The sequence below is a fragment of the Anguilla rostrata genome, chromosome 3 (assembly GCF_018555375.3).
Source record: "Anguilla rostrata isolate EN2019 chromosome 3, ASM1855537v3, whole genome shotgun sequence".
NCBI classification, from domain to species: domain Eukaryota; kingdom Metazoa; phylum Chordata; class Actinopteri; order Anguilliformes; family Anguillidae; genus Anguilla; species Anguilla rostrata.
Genome location: NC_057935.1, coordinates 38,986,919 through 39,005,121, shown reverse-complemented (window position 1 = coordinate 39,005,121; position 18,203 = coordinate 38,986,919). Strand labels below are relative to the sequence as shown.

At 41.5% G+C, this 18,203-nt stretch overlaps 1 protein-coding gene across 3 annotated transcripts; it reads left to right on the top strand.

Moving 5' to 3' along the window:
• The first annotated feature begins 702 nt into the window (after nucleotides 1–702).
• LOC135250789 (uncharacterized) lies at nucleotides 703–18,143 on the top strand. Of its 3 annotated transcripts, none has more exons than XM_064327501.1 (25): nucleotides 703–884; nucleotides 2,205–2,332; nucleotides 2,539–2,808; nucleotides 3,880–4,018; nucleotides 4,222–4,344; nucleotides 4,700–4,882; nucleotides 5,176–5,348; nucleotides 5,797–5,992; nucleotides 6,247–6,377; nucleotides 6,799–7,015; nucleotides 8,455–8,979; nucleotides 9,410–9,580; nucleotides 9,848–9,979; nucleotides 10,353–10,415; nucleotides 10,492–10,556; nucleotides 10,733–10,813; nucleotides 10,902–10,965; nucleotides 11,070–11,283; nucleotides 11,661–11,817; nucleotides 11,913–12,015; nucleotides 12,110–12,672; nucleotides 12,870–13,075; nucleotides 13,987–14,159; nucleotides 15,199–15,406; nucleotides 15,997–18,143. In XM_064327501.1, the coding sequence occupies exons 2-25, from the start codon at nucleotides 2,228–2,230 to the stop codon at nucleotides 16,178–16,180; spliced, it is 4,446 nt and encodes a 1,481-aa protein (XP_064183571.1). In that variant the 5' UTR covers nucleotides 703–884; nucleotides 2,205–2,227; the 3' UTR covers nucleotides 16,181–18,143. The 3 variants fall into 3 exon arrangements, with proteins under 3 accessions (XP_064183571.1, XP_064183570.1, XP_064183569.1); XM_064327500.1 differs by having other exon boundaries at nucleotides 6,799–7,051; nucleotides 12,110–12,651; XM_064327499.1 differs by having other exon boundaries at nucleotides 6,799–7,051.
• Nucleotides 18,144–18,203: the final 60 nt, after the last annotated feature.

Below are 18,203 nucleotides of genomic sequence, written 5' to 3'. Positions count from 1 at the left end.
TTTATTTTTTATTATGGTTATAGTTTTACATTTATAGTTATATTTATTTTCTACTTTATTGTATGAGTGATAATACTGTATCCATTAGCGATGCAAAATGTTCTGATAATGACATTCGTAATACTGAACTGATCTGATTATGCTATGAAATGATCTACTGCTGACTGTTAGGAATTTTTTTGCACTGTAACACTTGCAGGACATAATTTTCATTTAAAATTAATAAAGGAACCTCCAACTACAGAATAATTTTACAAATTTTGTCTTTTATGTTAACAGTAAATATATGCAGTTTAGGAACTCCCAAATCATATATCACAACTAAAGTATGTTTGGCTGCTGTTTTAAAATGAGAGAATTTTGCTATATTTATGCAAACAATCAAATTTGAGCCTGAGAGAACGAAGAAGGGAGAAAGAAAGCTATTTTATGAAAAAAGAGAGAACAGCAACGCAACTACAACGATTTCCAGGTGTGATGAGGGGCTGCAAGCGATGTGCCTCCTGGCACAATGGCACAAAATCTCTGACAGACAGCCATGCTCTCCAGCTCACAGCGCTCAGCGCGTACTTCTCTCTTTGATTGCGTTGTGCTTTTTGGAGAGGGAAAGGTGGCAAAGACTGGAGGCCAAGAGGCGGGAGGGAAATTCTGTGGGGCAACCATAGCAACAGGGAAACAAGTCTTTGTGCTTAGCCAGGGAGCTCTGTGGGACCTAGCAACAGCCGAACCTTGTAAAGACTTGTCAAACACAAAGTCAGGACGGGGGCTCTGAAATCTGGGTCCCATTGTGGCAAAGTGACACCTCCTGCACCCACTCTTACAAGTACATGTACACCCTTGATTTCGAAGTCTGCTTTATTGAAGAGGAACAGAGTGAAACTCAGGTAGGATAAAATGCCTATGTGTGAAGTTATGTGAGTAGTGCGGACTCTCAATCATTCTGTGTGACTATCACACTCATATCTACTCTTCTGTCTCTAATAATTGTTAGTTAGAATTGTAAATAATTAACTCCTTTTAGTTCTTTGATTTGTTAAGCCATTTTATATTGTGTGAAGATATGTGTACATACAGCATATCTATTTATATATGCATAATAGATACACATATAATTATAAACGGCAGGTAGCTCTTTCATTTTTGTTTCTATTCAAATTTGGATGTACATTATGTTGGACTAAAGAAACTTACTAGCAGTTTTGAATTCCCCTGTCTTAATGGGACCAAGTTCACTTACAATATCCTTGCACATATGAGGGGTAACCAGTTTTCAGTCCTGCTATTAGCAGGTAGTGAATAGGGTGATTTAAACCACTTAGTAAGTACTCTAAGGATCACTGATCAGGTCTGTGTGGTCATGTCTGTGTTTGAGCACTGTTTATGCTTCTCATTTTTCTCTCTTACTTAGAAATGAACACCATTTGGGATAACCAAACTTACATAAAAAGTGTTGAAGTGGTTGTGAGAACTTCTCAGGAAGTGTTATACTTGTGTAGTAGAGAAATGAAACGAAAGTGTATTTTCATGTATTGATCACTCTGGCAATCACTGTGGTAATCACTGGGCACAGTTAATGACACAAGCCAGACAGTGAAAATAGAATCTATGAATATATCCAGGCAAAATGGCAGCCCTCACTGATAAAAAAAAATTAATGTCCATATATGAAAAAGTGAAGACAGCTAATGGGTCTGTGCATAATGAAAAAATATTCAATTTCAATCACAAGATCTACCAACATATGAAATTCAAGATTTCTGCTAGGTAATGTGACTTTTGTATTTGCCATTTGTACTTTTTGAATCGGTTAGGAAGATGAGTACCCATGAAGTAAAAATACTCTAACAAATTCTGTTTCAAAACCATAACCCACATTGGAGTACCCAGTCATATTCATAAACCTACCTCATTGCTATAATGTCTACTACCTATGCGGGAAAATTTAGAGAAATGAACCAAACTGAATGAAGCCTTTATCTTAAGGTGAATACGTTTATTGTAGTTCTTGCCCTGCTAACCTTCAGTGAAAAAACCTTGAGTGGGACCTCTATTGTTAAATTTGTTGCAACCCATTAAATGTAAGACTGGGGGGTGATTGATGAGCTGGAACTTTGTAAAAGTCACTTTAACCTCTTGACTAGGCAAATTGAATGCATTTGATTTTGGAGGGATTTTTAGAAAGGTGTCTTTTCCTTGCCTATCAGGGTGGAGTTGGTTCCCTTTGGAGATGAAAGACTTCGCTCTATCGCTGCTGAGTCGAGGGTGTGGCCATGTGGTCCGGACACAGGTGGACAGCCAGAGTGGGAGGATTGAAGTCTGCTTTGAACCTGAGGTAAGACTAGTCATCTGATCTGCTGAACAATAGTCCACCTGTCACAATGTATTTTGTAGACGGTTGTACTTGTAAACAATGTGGAGGAGAAAGGGAAGAATGGAGGATAAGGGAGTATGAATCTGAACTCCCTCATATTGCACTGTACAGCTTTGGATCTAAAAAAATAAGGGCAAGGCTAATGTATTTTTGATTATTTCTCTGAGGACTATTTTAACTGGAAGTCCAGCCATCCGCTGCTTCGCTTGTCTGAAAGTGGAAGGATACGATGTGGGGCAGAGCCTGCACCCCCGAAAACCTACAGCACCAGGAAGGGGCCACTTTTACTGTACTCTGCCGAACTGGCCCTGCCTCGCAAACCAGAGGACGCGAGCAGGAAGAGGCGTGGCAGCCAGCATTCCGTACAAGAAGTGCAACTTCAGCTGCGCACACTAAGGGATCTGACTGGGGCTATCTTGGCTTATGACAAAAAGCAGGTACAGTTTGACAAGTACTGAATCTAGCAACCTGTATCTGTAGGGGTGATTTGTGACTTTATTCATGTTTTCCCATGACTGGTTGTGACAGGAATGTTAAGGTGCCTGTGCTGTTCAACAGGATTTGAGCTAAAGGTTTGAATATAATGTGAAAAATATAATGTGACACCCAGATAGGACAGACACATTTTTGACCCATAAACCACTGAGAATGTGTTCCTGTCAATTTCACACTGACAGAAGGAAGTGTTTTCTTTTACACTGGGTTATTAATACTTGGAACATATTATCACATTTCATTGTAGAAGCACAGACTGTGGAGTGATCAAAACCAGCCTTGAGATAATGCTGGATGTAATGTTGACTGTAGGCAAAAAATGAGCCAAGATGGACTGAATGACATGTTTTCATTGTCAGACATTATTATGTATGTTATATGTTCTTATTTATCTAAATTAACTGAAGGAACGTGTTACATGTGCCAGTGACAGTTTTACCATGAGTCATCTACCTCGAGTGTTTACCTAGTCCTTAAACCGGGACATGGAGAGATCTGCAGTTATCTTATTCTTTGTCCGTTCAGACAGATAAGAACACTTTTTATTCATCTCTGTTATTAGCCTTGGGTGTGAACTGAAAATCTTTACACAATGAAAAGGTTTCTTTTCTTGCCGGTTGATCTATAGGCTGCCATCTGTTGAAATACCTCAGCAATTCACAAAAAAAAATGGCCTGTCAGTTCAAATGTTTTCTTTGTTCCTTAGGAACCATGTTCTTATTAATGCCATTCTCAACTAGTATGGTCCTTGAACAATTTAAGTGGGGTGGATTTATGGATTTGTCAACATGGAATTCAATGAAATAGTGGAAAGTTTAATTTAAGTTTCAAGTCTGTCTCAGAGATTTGTCAAATAATGTTGTGTACACAGAGACAAAAGAAAGATACACAAAAACACATAATCTGACTGTCATAAATTTCTGTCAGCATAGACGTGTTTGCTAAACACACAAAATGTATTTGTGCATGTGCTATGAGAAACAGCCATATTTTATTTTCTGTGTTCCTCTCAGCCACAGGATGCCAATAATGTTGTGGATGCTCAACCATGCCCGCCTCTCTCCCCTGGTTCCCCACTGGTTCCCCCTGTCACTCAACTGAGCCAAACCTGGCACCCTCCAACCTCACCGTGTGACCCAAAAAATCCTGAAGGTAACATCCACCTGAGAATCTCTGGTCTAAATATCAAGAACAATATATTCCATTACGTTGAAAGCTATACTACAAGGGACATTCGATAAAAATAAAATACATAACATTTTTGAATGTATTTTCACTGCATCAAAGACACTGGTATTATGTCCAAAAAAATGTATTATTTCCTTTTTTATGTCCTTTTCTCTGCCGGGTCTCAGGAGGAAATGACACTAAAGACCCGGGATTAGTCAACTGCTTTCCTGCTCCACCTGATTCTGGGCAAATACCATGCAGTGAGCATTCAGCTCAGCGCCAACCAACTCAATGCCTTAGTTCTACAAGTAAGAAAAGAGTTTGAATTTTGCTGGAAATTTTAATTGCTAGAATGATTATTACTGATGATCAGAAACATGTAGCAAATTGAGTCAACAGCATCATGAATAGGGAACTATAATGCAAGCCTGATAAAGTCCTCAAAGGTTGTTCATTTCAGTCACTTTAATAAATAGCAGTTTTAAAGTTCTTAAATATAAGAGCATGATGAATAATAGTTACATTGGATGCTGAAGCAATATTGGCAGATTAAAAAAAAACAAAATGCATAACTATGTGCTTCATGATTTAAATTCTCTTTACTAGAGGCTATGCTGACTGTTGCTGTTTTGACTGTCTGAAAGACTGTCCGCCCTTTTAAAGGTATCATCTATGACCACTCCAAGGATCAGCCAGTTGCTCCAAACCCCAGCCCATGTGACTGTGAGGATGAGACAGGCTTCCTCTTCCTCCACCCAAGACCCTACACAGTACCCCAAAGCCGCCTACCTCCTATTCCTGAGGGCATAGTCAAGAACTGGGTGGATAGCCATCTCACCTCAACAGGTACTGACCAGTACTGTACTGCAAAACAAAAAGTCACAAACTCTACCCTTCAGTGCAGTCATTAAAACAGAAGTAGAATAATGACAACATAACTGTGTTATCAACACTACTTAAAGCTATTGAACACAGTTTTCATAAATAAAAATGACCATCTACTCTGACATATTGATGGTATACTGCTGCCATCTCAGGAGAGTGGGTGACCTGCTATGAAACAGATGTATCTTACTGGTGAATATGCTTGTTAACACTTCTACTCTGTACTGGTCACCATAGCTATTTGTTATTTACAGAAAACCAAAGGGTCCCCCAGGCAGGAGATGTAGAAGACCACAAGGAGACCAAGAACCTATGCCTCAGGATTGTGGTGGACTCACCCAGAGTTCAAGTGAACCCCATCTCGGAAACAGGGAAGACAGATTGGGGGTTGAATTCAAGAAACATCAGGAATCATCAAGAAGGCCCAGTAAATATGATCTCCTTGCTCTCTCTCTCAGTTCATCTGCTTTCACAGTGATAAAAATCATACAGAACTTCACATGCAATTACTAAAAGTTATACGTACACTACATTTGCTTTATGAAGCTTTATGACATAGTTTCTCTATATTCCTGTTCATGTAATGAAATGGTATGGTACATGGTATTTGAAATTAACAATGGTGGAAATAAATAAAGCAGTGAAGTGGTACACTGTGAATAATTATCAGAGGAAATATCTATATGTCACCTATTGGCTTTGTTTCTCTGTTACAAGCCTATTCTTCTTTCATGATACAAACATTTGTGTTTATAGTTATAAAAGGTAATTTATGGAATTAAACTGCATAGTATAATGTGACAGTTGTACTTTAAAGATTCTAATATGTGTATTACTTGCTTCAAAAGATTTTTATTCTACTTAAATCTGTCCAGGTCCTACATGATGTGACATGCTACCCTAAGTACCTAGGTGCTCATGGGAATTGTAGTGCTACTGGGGCTGGGGAAGTTGGAGAGGGGCCCTGTCCATTGAAGACAGCCTTTGTGGACTCCTCCTGGAGTTGCAGCCGCCTTTCTCGTGTCACCTACTATGGGGGTCACCTTAATGGTACCCGGCTAGGAACCAACTGTGAGTCCAGTGTTCCTCTGCCCTGCTGGCTTGTGGAATCTGTCACAATCTGGATCCCTCAGTCATTATCTCAAAGTTTTAAAGGACATTCTATTAGGGTCTGAAAAGTTGTGTCTACTGTATTCAGTTTAACATATGTATATACTTATGCCTTCATATTTATGAATATGTGCATGAGTGTGTGTGTGTGTGTGTGTGTGAATGTGCCTGTGATATGTGCATGTTTGTGCACATGCATGTGCCATGTGGAGCAGATGTCCTGGACCAGAAAGGAGGTGCTGCCCCTGACTCCTGCTCCTTTTCCACCCTGCACCTCCCCCCTGTGCCATCCGGACCCCTACTGAAGCCAATACCACTTATTTGGTCAGGCCCAGATAAAGGAGCAGTAAGTCAGGCAAGCAGTCATTTCACCAGCACTCTAAAACAGACAGGAACTCTTTTCCTATTTATGTACATATCATTGGTGTCATAAATATCCTCTCCAAACAATCAACTTTTCAACTCTTCAGTTTCATTACTCATTATGTAAATTAGATATAAGTTAGTGACAGTTAGTGTTTTGAATTAATGTTATTTGTGAGGGAGCCAAGGCAAATGAACAGTACATAAAGGAGGAAGCACGCTTCCTATTCATGTATCAAACCCAAAAATATTACAGATGGAGTATGTAAAAGTTTGATGGTAAGATATATGAAATGTATACTTAATGAGTTTCCTGCTTGGAAACTCATTGAATATGTGATTGTCCACTCAAAGATTTTTGGCAAAATTTCTGACAACAAAGCTTTTTTATCTTCTTCACCCAGATGAAGCCTGTGGGTCCACCAGGGCTAGAAAAGCAGGGCGGGACAGTGCGTCTGCCTCCACTGGGTGACTCTAATATCAGCACAGGGGCACCCACTCTCACACGTGCACACAGTCCAGGGGCCCTCAGACCTCCGCAAAGCCCTGAGGACCCTCACCACCGCCGCCCACAGAGAGAACTGCCCAGAAAGATATTATTGCTGCCACTACTCGAACACGGTCAGAGTCAGAAGGCTGACATGCTGAGGCAGCATGGTACTGTGTGTGTGCAACTGTGCACCTGCATGTGTGAGTGCTTGTATGAATGCATGTGCACACACTTGCGATTGATTGTGTGTGCAAGTGTGTTTAATTAATGTAGGCATGTATGTTAGTGTTTGTGATAGTACAACAAAGGGTTTGAGTGGGTCAGAGTGTGCATATGGACATGGGGAAGAGTGTTTTTGTGTGTGAGAGAGTCTAAAGCATTTAGACTTTACTAAAATGCATTTCATAAAGCACCACATGAGGGACTCATCATCAAAATGATGACATTAAAAATTACTGGAGGTATTTCAGTGGTTTTGTAACTGGCTACAGTGTAGAGCAAAACGAGTAGTAGGGATCTTACCCAAGCAAGGCACTATGGGGAGTGGAGTCCCATAAGGATTGGTGTTGGAACCTCTGCTCTTCCTTATTTACTTAAATGACTTTGACATCGACATAGAAATACATTAGTTATATTTTCAAATGATACAAAATGGAGAGGTTTACCTAACAGTTTGGAATCTACTAAAATAATCAATTCATATTTTAACAGAATCCAGAAGAGTTGGGTGGAAATCTGGCAAATGAAATTATACAGCTAAATGTAAAGTTCTACATTTGGGAAATAAAAAGATACAGCAGGGCTACTTTATGGGAGGAACAAAACTGGAATGTGCTCAATTTGAAAAAGATTTGGGAAGTAGCTGTTGATCAAAGCCTTTCAGGTTCTAGGCATTGTGTTTTAGCATTCAAAATGGCTAACAGGATGCTGGGATATATAGCCAAAAGTACTGAGTACAAATCCAAGGAATTTATATTAATGTTATACAATACCCTTGTCGGGCCACACTGTGTGCATTTCTGCACAAGAAAGATATAGAGGCTCTGGAAAAGGTTCAAAGAAGGGCAAATAAATTGGGTCCTGGTATGAATAAAAGTTGTGATGAAAGACTTAAGATACTTCATTTCTTCAAGCTTAGTAAAAGGAGACCTAGAGGTGATCTGACTGAGGTTTTTCCATTCATAAAAGGGATTAACAAAGTAAATTACTTACAGATTCTTCAGTTGAGTTCTGTCAGTAGAACGAGGGGGCATAGATGGAAATGAGCAGAAGGTAAATTCTGCACAGACATCAGGAAGTATTTTGCTTTGTGGAATAGCTTTCCAGGTCATGTTGTAGAGGCAGAAACTCTGTGAGTTTCCAAGACCAGGCTTGGTAATATCTAGTTAGCAGGTAAAATATAAGCATTAAGTACCCTTTAGTGATAGGAAAATGGTGAGCATCTTTCGGCTGAATCGCCTGTTCTCATCATTATGTTATGTTATGTTATGTTAAGTGTGTGAATAGATGAAAGAAAATGCGTCTTTGAGCTCTGTCTTCATGGTCTTCTGTATGCTTCACTGTGTCCAAGGTGGTTGCCATGATACCCAAGCTATGGATGGGAAGCAGGGTTTCTGTGAAGAATTTGGACAGGAAAAGGAGACTGCTATGACCGGATGTACCAACAGGGGGTCCAGTCCAACTCCAGCCATGCAGCCCAAAAACAGGGTATCCAGTCCCACTCCATCCACCGAGGCCAAAAACAGGGTGTCCAGTCCCATACCTACCATACAACCCAAAAACAGGGCATCCAGTCCCACACCAGCGATCCAACCCAAAAACAGGATGTCCAGCCCCACACTAGTCATCCAATCAAAAATCAGGACGTGCAGCCCCATACCAGCCATCCAACCAAAAAACAGGGCGTCCAGTCCCACACCAGTCATCCAATCAAAAAACAGAGTGTCCAGTCCCACACCAGTCATCCAATCAAAAAACAGGGCGTCCAGTCCCATACCAGCCATCCAACCAAAAAACAGGGCATCCAGTCCCATACCTGTCATCCAACCCAAAGAGCTCAACCTTGACAGTCTTGGTCTGCTGGAATCAGGGAAAGGTAAGCAAATGGAATTCCTTATAATGAATTACACACAATAACAAAAGTAAAATGGTAGGCCTGACTGGGACACAGCACATGATTGAATAGGGTGGTGAAGGAAAAGTTTCAGGAATGATACTTCTAGTATACTCCTCCCTATTATTAATAGAGTGACGAAAGCTAAATATAAGCAGTGTTTAAGTTTAAGTTTAAGTTTTAACTACATAGTGTTTAAGTCTGGGTTCAAAATATGTGTTACAGGGTTTAAATATATTGCTATATGTATAACACAAGGAAATTTAAATGATTAAAAGGCCCCGTTTTGTGTTTTATCCTTCAACATCCTTGTTTTCTGATAGAAAAAGAACACAGTCAACTAGAGATGGAAGAAGGTGGAGGATTGGCTATAAGATGTGTTGACAACATCTTTCTATGTGATTGCCCTCAGAGGACTTCCCTTCCCTGGGTGTGCTTCCTCCTCTGGGTGGGCGAAAGGGTCCTGGGAAACAGAGTTCCATGGCCTTATTCAGACAGGACCTCACTGATCCCCATGACTGCTGTGATCCAGACAACCTTCAGACTGCAGTTGTCCGTGGAACTCTCCCGGTGGAACTGAGAGGTATTCTTTATTCAACAATGATATTCTTCTCCTTACCATGGATGTAAAAGAAAGTTTTTAGAAAGGAAACTGCATACTTTTCCATTTCAATCAATTACGTTTTCTTTGCTTTTTTATGTCTGTTATGGCGTTATGTTTGGTTTATTTTATTTATCGGGCATTTTAACAGGAATTTCAAAATTGCACTGTATAGACCTTGCTCATTTATCGAAAGCTGAGAGTATGCCGAGTTTATTTAGTTGAATCCTTGTCTCTCTTATTATTCAGAATTTCAGAAAGGCAGTGCTGTGGGTACCCTCATCATGGGCCCTGATGGCGAGATAATACAACTGTCCTTCTGGGGTTCTGCTGCTGACACCAATGACCAGCAGCTACTTGATGACATCACAATAGGAAGAGGTATGTAAGTGTGCCTCGGAATGAGGGAATGGTTGTTGATTTGCAAGGATTTGTGGTGGGGTGTAGATTTAGGAAGAGTACAGTTTGGGTGTAGTGGGGTGTAGATTTACGAGTAAGGAGCTTTTAGGAGTGGTAGGGTGTAGATTTACGAATGAAGAATGTTTGGGGGTGGTGTTGTGGAGGCTTAGAAAAGTGGAGAGTTCAGGTAGTTGTGGAAAGGGGAGAGTTTAGGAAGTGTTGGATTGCAGATTTTTAGGAAAGCGGAGAGTTTAGGGAGTGGGAAGGTGAACTCTTAAGTGTGAGGATAGTTTGGGCAGTTGGACACACAGGAGAGGGAAGGTTGAATGGACTGAGGCTCAGTTTCTGCTTTCAGGACTCAATGCCTCAGAAGTGATGCAGGGTCAGCCCTGGGCCCTTCTACTGCAAACAGACACAGGTAAGCATTCCTAGAATTGTCTTTGATTACAGTAGTGCTGAAATTCAGTTCTAAATATTGCCTTTGTTTGCTCTAGGAACTTTGGTCAGTAATTCTTTTGGTCACCAAGCCAATATGAACCAATCTGCCCTGAACAAACAGGTACGCGTGCAGACCAGGTGTACTGAACACTACTCTCAGCTCACTTTATATTAAAGTTGAGGACTTTCATGTGACAGTGACATCATATTACAAATACATGTTTGCCAGTATTTTTATTAAAGACGTACATACTGCTTCAAGGAAGAAATTTTATTATTATTGCATGTGACCTGCAGGATGGTGTTGGGGGAGAACTCCCTCATGGCCAACAGGGGGCAGAAGAGAGTTATGGCTCATATTTAGTCTGTGAGGAGCAGGTAAGTTCCTTCCACACCCCCTTAACTGTTTTGCTGGTTGCTGTGAGAATGCACCCATGACCATGATTCTGCATATCCTGTCACCCAGTGTTCCCTCCCTAAGAGGCCCAGAGAGATGGGCCCTGTTTCTGACTTCTCCCGTCACACCACAGGTAAAGAAACCCTGAGTTTTGAAGCAGGGCTCCTGTCACTTCACCTCAGTTCAGTGCCACACACACACACACACACACACACACAACCATGTTTTTGTGTTTAGACCAGCAGGGTGAGGAAGGGATAGAGGGAACATGGGATCTTCAGCCTGGGCCCCTGGGCCTGGGTCAGAAAAGTTCGAAGGGACCACTGCCCAGAGAGGAGGGCCACAGCTCTGACCCCTCAGCATCAGCACTCTCTACTGGTGAAGGGAACACAACAGGAGCCTTTTTGTCCAATAAACAGTCTGCTAACACAACAGCTGGAGCCATGAGTGGGTCAGTCCTCTATACCGCAGTCACTCTACTTCCCCTGAATTCTATACTAATGTATGATTTTTAAAAAGTCTTTGGTTTTTAATTGCATGGAATATCAGAACAGAAAAATATGCAAACATATCTTTCAGTTGGTAATAGGAAGTTTTTGAATCTATGTGGCAAATTCAGAGATGCAGTGGTGTGCAGTATCCAGTGCCACCAATTGTCCTTGGACACACCCATTGGCAAATACTCACAATATACGTCTAACGAGAATTTTTCTGCTTTAATGGTAGAAAGACAGAACTGTTGATGTTATTTATATATAACTTCACTTTCAATTTCAGTCTCTATGATATTTGACATTTTCTGCTTATTTTCCTTTCTGTTAATAAAAGAGGGAAAGGTCAGTCCAGTCAAGAACTGGTTAAAACAAACTTTGCTGCGGATGCTAAAGAGGCCAAGAGGAATAGATTGGAGCAACAGGAAGAAGCTGACACCAGAAACAGGGAAGAGGCAGAAGGGGAGCAGTCTTTCGGAAAGACATCGACTGAGGCAACTAGCAATTCAACCTTGGTGTGTCTGAGTGTTACATATATCACTATGAATTGCACAGACTGCCATGTAACATATCCAATTCTTTTTTTCAGGGTAAAAGGAAAGAGAAAGGATTGAAAGAGAAACCACAGAATGTTTCAGGTTCACAGGCAAGGGAGAAGCGGAAGGGCAAGCAACGTGCAGCGTTTGTTGTTGGTGAGGTTGTGGGGTGGCTGATTTTGTGGCCTCATTTTTCTGAATACACAAAGTCAGCCATCTCCATTCATGGTGTCTCTGTGGTGTCTCTCAGGAAAAGTGCGGGAGAATGCTTTGGAGAGATTGACAGAGGACAGGATGAACAGGCCTGCAGATGTACTGAAGAAGCTGGATGGGGTGATCTCTGATGGGGGTGCGAAAGACAAGGATCCAGGGAAGCAGCGTGGGGCTTCCAGCACAACGCTGGGGGGGAGCATTAATGATGGTGACTCACCAGGGGTGAAGTTAAACGCCTCTGTGTCACAAAGCAGCAGGGCGTTGGGCTCTGGCAGACTGAGCTCTTCTGATTCGGCCTGCTGTGAACATACTGACACCCCTGCTGCCTCCAGAATGAAGAGCCAGTCTGCGGTTTCCATGATGAGGGGCCAATCATCGACTGCTTCTATGATGAAGGGCCAATCACCTGCTGGTTCTATAATGAACAGCCAATCACCTGCGGTTTCCATGATGAAGAGCCAATCACCTGCTTTTTCTATGATGAATTTGCAATCACCTACTGTCTCCTTAACTGAGGGCCAGTTAGCTCTCAAGGTAGCAAGAAGAGAGACATCTCATGAGAACCATGTCAACTTGGATGTAAGCAGTAACACTTTGAGTGTAAGGAGGAGCTTTAGCTTTACAATTACCTTTATGTATTACATTGTGTGTGACTGCTATGTTTGTGCATGTATGGATGAGCGCTGTGCTTGCATGTGCGAACCTGTATATCTGTGGTTGTGTATGAACGTGCTCTGTCCATATACAGGTGTGTGAATGCATGTGCTGTGTTGATGTATGTGTATGTGTGTGTTCAGGATGGCAGCAGGAGAGGCAGCGTGGCCCACAAGGAGCAGCAGGGCGGAGGGCGGGCTCCCCGGGCAGAGCAGCGCAGGATGGAGGTGGAGAGGAAGAGGGCCGAGAGGGAAGAGCAGAGGAAGAGGCAGTATGAGAAGGAGGAGACGGAGGAGCGCTTTAAGCAGGAGTTACAGAAGGAGCAAGAGCAGCGTACTGAGGAAATCAAGTATGTCACCGCACTCCTACAGTTTGGCTCCTAGAGTTTATTTGTTATGAAGCGTGAAAATTTGAAAACTTCACCACAGTCATAGTGTTATCATGTGGCCAAATTAAGTGCTATATTAGGTGTTTTGACGGCTCCCAGTTGCTGTCAAGCCTACCTAGTTTTTGAGTTTATCCCTGTGGAGTTTGTGGCCATTTTTGTTTAGCTGAAAAAGAAAAAAATATGATTGTAAGGACCCAAGGGGGACCAAGGACAAAATATCATAATCCTAACTATTGGCATGTAGGATAACTAAAGCATTCAAAGAGTCCATTTAGCAAAAAATTGTATATTTACATATATTAAATATAAGTATATTTCACAAAAATTAGAAAACAGATCAATTAATTCATACCATACTGATTTTTGGAGATTAAAGGCAACAGTGATATTTGCATTATCACCTTCATCCTCTGCATATTTGTTAGTATATACTGAATATTAACTAACTCAAAGTGACCAAGTTTTTCTCATAAATACTATTCATTTTTAAGTTTAAAAAGAACTCTATGCAAGAATTACACAGGTCAAGTTTTATGCAAGTTGGCCTTATAGTTTATGAGGAATTGATGGTTACATATTTGAAATTCAGTTCAAGATAATCAATTGTGTGACTTGTGGCATTACCTGTATTGGAACATTGACTAGCTGTAACACAAATTGGAATGAATAAATAAAAAAATTTTTTTGGTATTGGTACCTTAACATGTCTGGGAAGCTTGAAAGAAAACGGTGCCGAAAACTGTTCGTATGAGATTGTGAAAAAGATTGTGAATTCAGTGAAATGGACCCGTAACTCCATGGTGTGAGGCCGCTGTCTGGGGCAGGCTCATGGACACACCGAGCTCCGCTATCTGTGTGTGTGCTCTCCGCAGGCTGCAGAAACAGCGGGAGCAGGAGGAGCACCAACAGCGGGAGGAGCGGGAGAAGGAGCATGTGAGGCGCCAGCAGGCAGAGAGAGAAAAGGAGAAAAGGAGACAGGAAGAGAAGAAACGACAAATGGAGCGCTTCCTGAAGATTAAGCAGGCGGAGGAAGAGCGCAGAGCAGGTGCACATATCCACTCGGACACACACACACACACACACACACACACAGAAAAGGAATAAACCACACCAATATGCTGCATCCTTTGGATAAATGCATGCATTGGAGGGTAGTGATGTGGTCTAAGGTGAAGCCAAGATCTGCCACCACCACCAATAATGCAAACACAGTTAAATGCAAGTAGTGTTAAATGCAAACAGTGACACAATTTTTGTTGTTTTGGCTCCATATTGTGTCACTGTCCCAATACCTTTCAATGTAAAACTGTATACTGAGATAATGAACAGGCTCAAGTAATTTATTCCACTTATTCCATGTCTGTATACCAAAAATGTATATAAAATAGCTTGGTTTTAAATGTTGAATTAATAGCATAGGGAGAACCGTGAAGCATATTTATGAATGTTATATACAAATATACTGATTGTTTTGTTCTTACTCTTACTAGTGATATTTTAAAATCAATTACATCTGGATTGCAACATAATGTAAACAAGTGTAGATACATTTAAGAGTATGACAACAAAAATAAATGCAATAAGCCTACAATTTTCAAAATACTGAATCCAGCCATTATAGAAGTATAATTATGAAGCGCTAAGAATGATACTGAAGGCCAACAGCTACTTCCATTAAGATGTTTAATTAACTTTAACCTAGCCTATAGTGTTCAATAAATTGATATTCTGATTTATACCTGTCACTTATGGCAGTTAAAACATTTTGACATTGACAGAAAATCAGTATTTATTGCTGCTGCATGCTTGACTGAACTATCATTAGTCGTTGTAAAACTACTAACTGCTGGTGAGACCCTGCTGGCATCAATGATTTAAATGTTTTCCATTGGCTATAGTGCACATGGCAAGTTTCACCAATAGCTTTGGCTCTGAAAGGCAATTACAAAAGCTAAATTGGGGCAAAAACTGTACCGTGTGTTCAAGGCTTTTGGCACTTACCATTGGTTTTCCAAAAAAATTCACCAGTACTCAGATGGTAAGAATGTTGTAATGTCCCCGATTCTGCATCCCACAACGTGCAGCGGAGTTAGAGTGCCTCCGTGTGGAGGAAGAGGAGCGCTTGGAGGAAGAAAGGAGGATGCTGCAGGGGATGGAGGAGGACGAGAGGCAGGCATACCTGCTACAACGTCAAAAGGAGGAGGAGCAAAGGAGGAGGGAGGCTGAAGAGAGGAAGAGGAAGGAAGGGGAGGCAGCTGTCACCAGACAGGAGGCAATGTTGCAGCTTGCCAGGTACTTTAATGCTTCTGCACTGAAGGATGAAGTATGTTTTTGTTAAAGTTCTTAAAAATGCATCAATAATTTAATCTTGGTGCCATTTGTGCCAATGAGGTTTATTATTCCATTAGTGTCAGTTCTTCAATAGTGTCCAAGTGATAATTTTTGATCAAGACAAAAATAGATTCCCACCAGTCAAATCAGGAGGGTGCTTCTTTATGTTGAAATGTTTTCAAGAGAACATTTCCTGTCAGGGGAAATCTACTGTATACAATAGCTCTAGGCGTGATAGTGAAGGCAGAATAATTGGAGAAAAATAGACAATAAAAACGATACAGGTTTCATAACTGAAATATACATCTATCCCAGTGGGATCTAACAATTTACACTATTTGATGTGGAGAAATGTTTCATCAAAGACAACTAACTACCTGCTACAGTACCCACTAAATGGTATTTGAATATATAAGAGAGTATAGAAATACTGCCATGTGCCCATTGGCATGCAGCAGTTAGTTTTGTTGTCTGTCTGAAGCATTAGCCGAGATAAGATCAAAGGGTCATCACTGCTGCAGAGTAGCCATGTTGTTGTCTCCGCCCCTCAGGCAGAGGGCAGCCCTGGAGCAGCGGCTGAAGTTTCGGCGGGCCCTGCGAGAGGAGGCAGAGGCTCTGGAGCTGGCGCAGAGCGTGTCGCGCCCCTGGGTCTATTCCTACTACAGCCTTTTAAAGATCCTGGGGGTCCAGGACCTCCCTACAGCCCCGGAAGACCCAGCCGACGACTCTCACTGAAGAGCAGAGCGTGAATCCTGTACCTGTGCTGGACAACACAGGGGACATCTGGGAGAGGTACTCTGGTTGGGCTTATGGATTTTATTTGTGCATACCCCTACTATGAGAAATTTTGTACTGCCCTGCAAGGCTGCCAGCCAGTTGGCACTGACGTGGCCAGGATTAAATATCTGAATCAGCAGTGCAGGGCACAGCACTCAACAATCCATGGCTGAAGATCTTGGACGATGAGGATGTCACCGAATTAATTCACCTTCTGCACATTAATACAGGGCCATGTTGCACTGTGCACAACTTATTATTAGCAGGTACATGTTATACAAATTCTGCACTATTCTGCACACCAAGTACAGTTGCATGCAAACGTTTTGGCACCCCAGGTCAAAGTGTGTTTCAATGAATCGCTAAGTGAACAGAATCTGACCTGAATTCTGTATGGTACAGATTTAAACATGACATGACATGACCACATTTGAATGCATGATAGCTATTGCTATTTATTTGCACTGATCACAGATTCAAAACAACAATTAAAGTGAACATGGCACAGGCACATGTGTGGGCACCCTGTCAGTTAGTACTTAATTACATCTCCTTTGGCAGATTTCCTGTACATTTTTGGTAGCCAGTAAGTCTTTCTGTCCTTTCTTTTGGAATTCCTCCTTGCAGAACTCTTCTAACTGAGAAGTAGCCTCCTTGTATGCACTGCATGTTTGAGATCTCCCCACAGATTTTCCATTCGTCTGAGGACTGTCATGGTTATTTCAGAACATTCATCTTTATTTCCTGTTAAAGACTTCAGGGTTGATTTTGAGGTATGTGCAGGATCATTGTCTTGCTGAAAGACCCAAGTCTGAGTTCCAAACAGTATTCATGACTCCGATTCTGACACCAAACCACAGCGAGGCTCTGTGTGCGGCCAAAAAACTAATTTTTGGTCTTATTTGACCATAAAATTCACTTCCAATGGCTGTACTTTAGGTGTTGTGGTCTGTAATTACATAATTTCTTTAGAACAGGCAGCTTTCTTAAAATGGTCAGTATCCTTAAACCAGCCAATGCAGTCTTACAATCGCATGCAGTAGACATTGCCTCTGCTGGTGAGATAGTCAGTTCCTCCTTGCAGGCTTTAAAATATATGTGGGAGGATGTGTCAGTCATGGTGGGATGTGAGTACGTCAGTGATGATGAGTGAGCTGCTCCAAAGCGAAGGAGAACATTAATCACACAGTTTACCTAAGAGAAAGCTTTGTGCTCTCATCTGTAGGTCATAACGATGCTAGCCCTACTGCTTTTACACTCAAGAGATCCATTCTTGAAGTTCTGGACAAAGCCACAGTAGAGATGGAAAGCCAATTTTCTTAAAGAATGCTTCCACAGTCTCACTCTTTTCTTGATCATACCCTGTTGAGACACTTCTTCTGGCTTGTGTGAAACTGAGAGCTTGATTAATGAAATTCATGTGGCCAAACCTGCTTCATGGGCAATTCCGCAATGCTGTTGACCTCTCCTGTATAAGTAAGCAGGTCAGATCTTATTAAGATGCATTTCTGGCACTTCATACTATACGCGACTGCTTTGGTTATTGGGTTGTCCCCAGCATTATACGAAAGCTCCTTCTCTACACTGACCTAAATCCTAACCCCTTCCATCGGGAACCATGCTACCAGAAAAAGGAACCTTGTCATTCCAGAGAATGATCATTTATCACCAAAAGTCTCAACATGTTTGAATTTGTCAGGGGTTTTGTCAAAAAATAAATGAGACTGATTCTGTCAGCATGATATTTTGCAGGCCAGAACTTTATTGTATTTTGCAGAATTTGTTGTTGTACAGCACTGTGGCAGGCTGCAGCCACACCTATTCATTGAGTGGGCACACAACTGGGTTGCACTGGCAAATGTGGAATTAACTTGTTCTCTCTCTATCGTATCGGCAAATAAAACTATGGTGAAAACTGGAATTGCCAATCTCCGTGTCCAGAAATTCTCTCCCTCCCAGGGGTGTCACCTGATATATGACA